Raw genomic sequence first — 8,472 nt, 5'->3', positions numbered from 1 at the left:
AAAATATAATATTTATTATTTTTTATTGTATTTTCAAATTATTCAGTTTTATGGATAACAATTTTGGGAACATTTTGCCAATAGATTAACCCAATTTTACTAATATTCTCCTTCAAAATTTCCATCCCTAAGATATATATATATATAAGTTGACGAAACTACATCAATTTTAGTTGAACCAGCTGGTCAAATTCATCAATTGAAAACATTGCTTAATTTCATGTCATTTGACTTAGAAACAAAAATTATATGGTGATTAGTGATTAGTGAAGTAGGTATGTGAGTATTATATATAGTTTGAAGGAATAATCAAAAGTGAAGAGTGTGAATCAGAAATGGATAATTTTGTGTGGAGAGTGTTACCCCTTTTTGCACTGCTTGTTGCCTTCGTCACATTCTTCTACTTGCAGGATTCCTACAAGGCTCAATTTTCTCCTCTTATAAAGGTTCACTATTCCCTCAATTTCTATTAAAAATTGCTTATTTATTTATTTATTTTAAGATTCATGATTGTCTCTGAACAGAATCAGTAATCTTTTAACTGAATTGTTACTTCGGAGTTATGCAGCATACATGTTTGAAAAAAGTACCTACTCTGGCAAGAACTTTTGAAGTATTGGACTTGTAGAAAATTAGTGTTTTATGTGTTTCATGTTTTGAGTTTTGAATGTCATGGTGTGAAGGTCTGAAAATGGAAGAGGATGTTGTAACAGTTTGAATGATGTGTGTTTGTTGTTGTGGGACAGTTACCAGTTGATAATGATAATGAGTGCAGCCTTCTTCCCTTTCGACACTATTGGATATCCAGCAAGCGCATTCTGACCCCACAAGGCTTCATTTCTGGCTCAGGTCTATTCTTTATTCTTTTTATCATCACTTTCTTTTCAGTTTAACTTGTGGGTTGTAAAGGTTTTTCTGTGAAGTAAAGTTGTCTGAAAAGATCAAATCTATAATAAAAAAAATCTCTTAACATCATATTATCCTCGTGTATAATAAAAAAAAATCTAGATATCACTGTATACATGTGTTGATTGATTTTAGTTGTGAAAATAAACAGTGGAGATAAATGAAGGGAAGATTGTAGCTGTTGTTGAAGGATATGGTAAGCAGGGGAATTCTAGGCAAGACGAGGTTATTGATTATGGAGAGGCTGTTGTCATGCCCGGCTTGATCGATGTGTAAGATGTGCAATCATCTTCCTCTGTTGTTTAGTATTTTTTAAAACCCCTGTTCTATATATGATGTTCAATTATTTAACTCAATCGTCAATAGTGAAAAGTGATACCAACCCTGGATATGCGGGAAATTGAAATGTTCCTGAAAACAGGCCAATGTACACAGACTGACTATTGAAAATTGAAGTTTGTTATTTGCAATGTAGAGCGGTAGATCTGTCTGTGGAACACAAATGAGTTAGGCTATATATCTTGCCATGTATTCTCACTTCTCCAGTTGCTTCTTTTGAAAACATGATAAAAAAATTTAGCTAAAAATGACATGGGGAATGGGTTTTAATAGATTTTGCTTGCTTGAGACTTGTCTCATGTATCTCAAAGGGTTCATTTTGATTAAAGTTCATTGTGAATAATTAGATTATGCACACGAGGCATGATAAGATTATCATATTTGACAAGAAGATTATACATAGGAACTGAAAGTGAAAAAGAGGAATGATTTCCTGATAGAAAGAAACTTTTCTCTTTCTTTCACCATATAAATTATTTGCCATGGCAGGCATGTACATCTTGATGAACCTGGGAGAACTGAATGGGAGGGATTTGTTACTGGTACTAGAGCTGCTGCTGCTGGTATGCATATATTCTTCTTCTCTTGGTCTACAGATTTTCTATTTGAATAACTTCGGACTTGATTGGATATATTAGAAGAATATCCGTTTCTTTCCAAAACTGCTTAAGAACATCTAATTGCAAGCTAAATGCAAAGAAAAACAATACCTTGGTATGTACATATGCATATCATGCTGTATCAGTCCCCAGCAGATGTTAGTGGATGACAAATGACTCTGATAACTTTCTCCGCTCTTCATTGTGGTTCCATTTTAGCCGTTCTCGCCTAGTGGGAGAAGGGTTTATTGTTGTAGTGGTTCCGTCATAATGGTCATCCTGATTGTTGTTTTGTTGTTGATATGGATGACTTTTTTAGTTTGGTTAATATGAATTATATGGATCTATTATGACTCTCTGCTATATCAGGTGGCGTGACAACAGTGGTTGACATGCCTCTAAACAATCACCCTACAACTGTGTCTAAGGAAACGCTAGAACTTAAGGTATCAATGATTGATCAGATGCATATATTTTTTTTCCTTTTTTCTTTAAATTTCCTGAAAGTGAAAATTGACAGGTCACTTATGGTTGACTGTAGAACTGAATTAAATTTTCATTTGCTAACATGATCTTTAACTTTTTTACGCAGCTTGAAGCTGCAAATAAGAAACTCCATGTTGATGCGGGTATGATCAGCAAATTTTACCTTCACATACAGTTGATTGAGCTTCTGAATATATATAATTTTAATCTGCAACAGGGTTTTGGGGAGGCCTGGTCCCTGAAAATGCACTTAATACCAGTATTCTTGATGGCCTCTTAAGTGCTGGTGTTCTTGGTGTAAAGGTAACCTTTTGAAAACTTGTGCAGCATGAATTACTAATTAACCCTTCAGGACATATTGGTAGAGTCTGTTGTGTTTCTCTCTGACTCCTGTTTTGTTTTTTTGTTTGTAGTCTTTTATGTGTCCTTCAGGAATTAATGACTTTCCTATGACTACTATTGATCACATCAAGGTAAATTCCTCTTATGAATTGATAGTCAGATTTTCTTTTTCTTCATCAGTTCCTTGTACTTCTGCATATTTCCTTACATGTCATTTCAAAAATCGTATTAATATGGCATGGGATTTTTGTTTTGCTTGATATACTGTGCTATTCTTGCATTAACTTTGATTCATAAAGCACTTGCTAGTTAGGCAAAATATTACTTATTTACACAAAATAGACATTTTTTATTTCTTATTGTTCAATTTATTTATTTATTTCTTTTTAAGGAGGGACTAACTGTGTTGGCAAAATATAAAAGACCTTTAATTGTGCATGCTGAGATTCAACTAGATTCCGAAAGTCATTCGGAACTCAAAGATAATAGAGACCCTCGAGTTTATTTGACCTATCTCAACACTAGGCCCCCTTCATGGTAAGACATTATATATATCTTTGTTCTTTGAGTAACAACCATCCTATTGCACTAATAGGCTCCGTCAAGATAAATGATATTATGCTTTTTCTTTCTGTATTAACATGAACTTGTTAGTCTAGCTTAAACCTGTCCGAGTTTTCCATGACATGATTAGCTATACTCATTGTATAAAGGGAAGTGGCTGTTAAATTATTCCTACGTCGTAGGATATTATGTGAATATTCTATGAAAAACTAATTTGTATCAAACATCCATTATGTTTTCCTGATATGAAATCCAAACATCTTCTTTTGCTTGACCAGGGAGCAGGCTGCTATTAAGATATGATTAAGGTATTATATCATATGTTCCTTTTTAGCATTTAAAATATTGTCTTCTTTTGAATTTTTTTGTCATTACTCTGCTTTTCCTATTTCAAAAACTTTAGCAAACTTTTCCCTTCATGAGAGTGCTATTCATGCATTTATATTTTACAGGAAGCAAAACGTCGAGGTGACCGCATAAGTGTTGAGACATGCTCCCATTACTTAGCTTTTTCATCTGAAGAGATACAGGATGGAGATACTCGTTTCAAGTGTTCCCCACCCATTCGAGATGCACACAACAGAGAGAAACTGCGGGAGGCTGTACTGGTATGCTTGTACACCACAGTACCAAGTATTGTCTTTAATCATCTTCAAACACTTCAGTTTTACAAGTTTTATTCTTCATTTCAGGAAGGGCACATTGATTTTTTGACTTCTGATCATTCACCTACTGTGCCAGAACTCAAGCTTCTTGAGGAGGGTGACTTCTTGAGGGCTTGGGGTGGCATTTCAGGTTTGCAGGTTAGATGAGTTAAAATATGTTCTCATTGCAATACAATAAAACGTTAGAAGTCTACAAACAGATAGAGGAATGCACACAATTGTTTAACAATGGTAATATTAAAAAAAGAATATCTGGGGGAGTTTGATGGCATTTTGTCATTTTGTTTAATCATGGCAATAGTAAATAAGAATAAATATATAGGAATGCCTATTTATTGAAATAACAAATGGTGTAACTCATGACTACTGGATGAACATAAATCTTTTACAGTTTTACTAGTCCTAAGGGCCATTTTGGTGGAATTAGCCAAGATTTTAATCAGAACGTCATATATTAGTTCCTTTTTTCCATTGAAGCTGATGTGTTGCGAATATGTAACTAATACTACTGGCCTATAGACTGAATGATTTTATATTGGCATACCTGTAGTTTGATCTTCCAGTGACATGGTCATATGGAAAGAAATATGGATTGACTCTGGAGCAATTATCGTTACTGTGGAGCAAGAAACCTGCAGCATTTGCAGGGATAGAATCAAAGGTGAGGTGATTGGAATTTCCTTCTGGGCTCAGTTTGGTATTGCAAAATTAATAGTTTTTTGTTTTGGGGTAAATACTCTGTAAAAGAAAACTAGTTGTGATCTATCTATACTTCAAAGGAAAATAAATAAATAAAGCATTCTGATTGTATAGTTTTAATTTCTAATAGGAATAATATCAGAACTATTCTCTTGAAGTGAGTGAGAGAAGTTCTGTTTGGCATCTTACTGGAAAACCTTTGTTTGCATATGATGTTCTCAAGCCAATCTGTATCTATGCAAATAAATGCAAGTTCAAATCTGACTTTTGTTCCATTGATGCTTTAGGGAGCCATTGCAGTTGGATACCATGCAGACATTGTAGTGTGGCAACCAGAGGTGGAGTTTGAAGTGAACGAAAATTATCCCGTTTTCCTTAAACATCCTGTACGTCACAGTTTTTTTGCCAACTTCACCTAATAGGATAAGACTTTGTTGTTTTTGTTTTATATTTACATAACATATGTTATACTAACTATGCTGCTTTTGTGACTCCCTTGTGCTTTAATCTTTGATATATAGAGCCTCTCTGCTTATATGGGAACACGGTTATCCGGAAAAGTTTTGGACACTTTTGTTAGAGGAAACCTTGTATTTAAGGAGGGGAAGCATGCTTCTGCAGCTTGCGGTGTTCCAATTCTAGCCAAATGAATTGGTTCAAAGTTTGGTTAATGTAATTTATCCTGCATGATCCTAATCCATGCTATAGAGGGGTTCCAAAGATGCTATGCTATTTGGCTTGTGTCATAAATAAGAGATGACATTCTCCTTCTCCAAGCTATAGATTAAGATTAGTGTTGTAGTTTACATTATTGCTGTATGCATGTTTGAACACCAAAATTTCTCAAAACCTTTCTTGTTAGAACATTTCGAAGTATAGTTTTCTGTAATCTTCCACATAATTTTAGTAATAATAATTCAATAGCACTTGTAAAGTTGAGTTATACTTTTGATTATTTTATCAAATAACTATGTAGTCAATGTTAATAGCTTGTGAGAAATAAAAAGTTGTCTTCCAATTCTAGACGTTTTCCCTAGCTTGAACGTTGATTGGAAGAATATAATTTGAATTATTAAATAAAAAGGATAAATTTGATTTATGAATGGAGCTTGAACCATCTAGATGTTTCTTCAAAAGAAAAAAAGGTTTGAAAATTAAAACTGTATGATAAGGTGCTAGAATGCCATAGAACACCACTAATTTATTCAAGAAAACTTTTTGAAATTTTTTAATGGTAGGGTCAACAATAAGTCCAAGTACTACAATTAGGTGAACCAATTTTGCTTACATAATAATAGTAAGAGGATAAGACATTGGAAGAAAGACCCAGAACACTCTTATCAGTTGCATACATAGTAGTCCATACTCTATTTGATATGAAAAATATATATATTATTATACAGATTACAATATTAAACATATAATTCCCCTTTAAAAAGAAAAATCATAACCAAAACCAAAACAACAGTAACACCATTTGGATTCAACTCTGCAGAGTCTGAAAGGGAATAGTATAGAAAACTGTGCACTGTGACACCGTTGTAGTTGTTAACTTAGGTTGCGTATTATCACACGTATCATCCTCATATCTGAAAACCGTCTTATGATGCTGCCACATACACACATTATCAATTACCACCATACTTGTCTATTTCTATGTGCTAACAGGGAATAATTTTTGGATGCTACTACTATGTCACATAACTCTGCAGTTTGCAATTACAAGCCTGATTAATTAGCTCTTTATGTATATCTATATATATGTATGTATGTCCTATACAAAGCTTCAGGGGTGATCACAATTCACAACACAACTGAATAGTAGTTAGTAGTACTAATAAATTTGTGATCTGAACAAAAGAAAAAGAAAGAGATGTTGGCAGTGTTTGCAAGGGAAGCTGCAAAGCCACCTGAGGAGCTGAGGCTTCCGGCAATGGCTTCCAACAATGATCCAATGATGACCCCAGAAGAAATTGTGGACAAGTTTAAATCTTTGTGGCCGGATTCTACTGTTTATAACCTCCCTCATGGAAATTTCATGGCTTTGTCCCATCAACACGAGACTCCAAGGCACCCCAGGTACATTCAATTCAAGGCTTTTCATTCAGTTTGTTATGTGTATGATTTCTGTATAAACATGTATTCTGATATGGCTTTATATAGTAAAAGATGCATCTGGCTAGAAGTTTAAATTTCAGAAGCTTGATTCTCATCATGTTTTGATTTCATGATGATGATGCTATGAGGTCTATTGTTGTTTTAGACGATATATTTTGCATATTTGTGGGAGCACTAGCAAACATAGCTGAGCTTAGACATCACTATGGCCTCCAAAGACAAGCAACAGAAGCCATGATTGTGGTTGAAGCTTATAAGGCCTTAAGAGACCGAGCTCCCTACCCACCTGACCAAGTTGTTAAAGATCTTGATGGAAAGTTCGCATTCACCATCTTTGATGCCAGAACTAACAATCTTTTTGTAGCAAGGGTGAGTTATCGACAAAAGTTTCATGGTGATAGAGTCCATTTTGGCTTTAATTCTATGCATGCATTTGGAGACTGTCACAGATATAGTGAGAAACATTGTTACTAGGTTTTGTGTGTTCTTCTAAGATGTCCACTAGATTTTGTGTTTTCTGATGTAATTGTTGCTAATATTATAGGATCGAGATGGAGGTGTGAATCTGGAGTGGGGATTGGCAAGTGATGGTTCCTTGGTTTGTTCTGATGATCTTCAAATCATTAGAGAAGGATGTGGAAAAGCTTGTTCACATTTTCCTCAAGGTTAGTTCAAATTCATCTCTACAAACAAGTTTTCTTGTCTAACTCTCATTTGATAACAGAATTAGCAAACTTTCTTGTTTGATTTACTTGTTGAGTTGGAATAATGCAGGGTGCATTTTCATAAGTGGAAGTGGGTTAACAAACTTTGATCATCCACTTCACAAGGTTCGAGGAATAGCACATGAAGATGACAGTGGAAATATCTTTGGTGTATATTTTCAGGTGGATCTCTACACAAAGATTCCAAGCATTCCTCGCAGGGGAAGTGCATCAAATTGGGCAGATACTGCTATGATCAAGGGAGAGTAAAAGCTTTGATCACTTGTCAAACCAAAGTCTTTTAACACATTAGACATTATGCCTCTACATCATGGACTAATTAGTTTCATTAGTTTCTGTTAATGCTTAAGTTTTATAAACTTTAATAAAGGTGTGTTATTTTTGTGCATTTTTAAACTTATGAAGCGTAAAGTGTAATTATGACTGTCTACAAACAACAATGAGGTTAATAGAATAAACTTGATAAGTGTTATTGAAACCCACAGTACTTGCTTGTACATATGATTAAGCAATTATTGAGGTAATATATAAAAAGTAGACACATACTTTTACAGTATGAACTTAGTTTTTATTTCATATAGTAAGAACTTTGAAGCATGGTTTCACTTCATTAACCTAATGGTGGGGCCATAGCACTGTTTCCATTGGGGTGAACGGTGTTCTCTGTGGAGTTGCTTGGTTGAGGCACCAGCTTGACATATACCACACCACATTGTCCATCTGGGGATATACAATCAACAGGTGTACAAGCCATCATATTATTGGAAGCATCCATGCCATTACTTGGCACTGTAACATCATCATCAGGTTCATCTTCAGGATTAGCATCGGTATAATATGAAGAACGTTTTGGAGCTGGAGGGACCCTGCTTGCTTCACAGAATAATAATACCATACTCAAAATGAGTAAATATCCTAAGTATTTTGGCGTGGCCATTTTCCGAAATGTTGTTGGGATTTTCCTATTGTTGGTGGGGGATGTCAAGTGTTTATATATCAAAGTCTTGGATGGTTTTTGAGGACTAATAA

The 8,472-nt window shown here is 34.5% G+C and overlaps 2 protein-coding genes across 2 annotated transcripts; both read left to right on the top strand.

Moving 5' to 3' along the window:
* Positions 1-181: 181 nt before the first annotated feature.
* On the top strand, positions 182-5,543 carry LOC107468638 (allantoinase). Its single transcript, XM_016087960.3, is given in 15 exon segments — positions 182-446; positions 747-849; positions 1,058-1,178; positions 1,735-1,808; positions 2,214-2,290; positions 2,437-2,473; positions 2,548-2,633; positions 2,744-2,803; positions 3,064-3,209; positions 3,515-3,544; positions 3,640-3,844; positions 3,929-4,039; positions 4,452-4,562; positions 4,888-4,986; positions 5,122-5,543. Coding segments are annotated over 15 exon segments (1,500 nt in total). The 5' UTR covers positions 182-335; the 3' UTR covers positions 5,251-5,543.
* Positions 5,544-6,063: 520 nt separating this feature from the next.
* LOC107468673 (stem-specific protein TSJT1) lies at positions 6,064-7,921 on the top strand. The gene is made up of 4 exons (XM_016088006.3): positions 6,064-6,679; positions 6,847-7,087; positions 7,263-7,383; positions 7,493-7,921. Exons 1-4 carry the CDS (start codon positions 6,474-6,476, stop codon positions 7,690-7,692), a joined length of 768 nt encoding a protein of 255 aa, XP_015943492.1. The 5' UTR covers positions 6,064-6,473; the 3' UTR covers positions 7,693-7,921.
* Positions 7,922-8,472: the final 551 nt, after the last annotated feature.

This window comes from Arachis duranensis, chromosome 10, assembly GCF_000817695.3.
Source record: "Arachis duranensis cultivar V14167 chromosome 10, aradu.V14167.gnm2.J7QH, whole genome shotgun sequence".
NCBI lineage: Eukaryota > Viridiplantae > Streptophyta > Magnoliopsida > Fabales > Fabaceae > Arachis > Arachis duranensis.
Note: the sequence above shows the minus strand (reverse complement) of the source record. Positions and strands in the feature narration are given on the sequence as shown.

Bases quoted from the DNA above. Each gene is read 5' to 3' on its own strand.
- LOC107468673 (XM_016088006.3), top strand. From the start codon at position 6,474: ATGTTGGCAGTGTTTGCAAGGGAAGCTGCAAAGCCACCTGAGGAGCTG. The intron at 6,680-6,846 runs GTACATTCAATT...TGATGCTATGAG, and splicing joins GAGACTCCAAGGCACCCCAG to GTCTATTGTTGTTTTAGACG. The intron at 7,088-7,262 runs GTGAGTTATCGA...CTAATATTATAG, and splicing joins ACAATCTTTTTGTAGCAAGG to GATCGAGATGGAGGTGTGAA.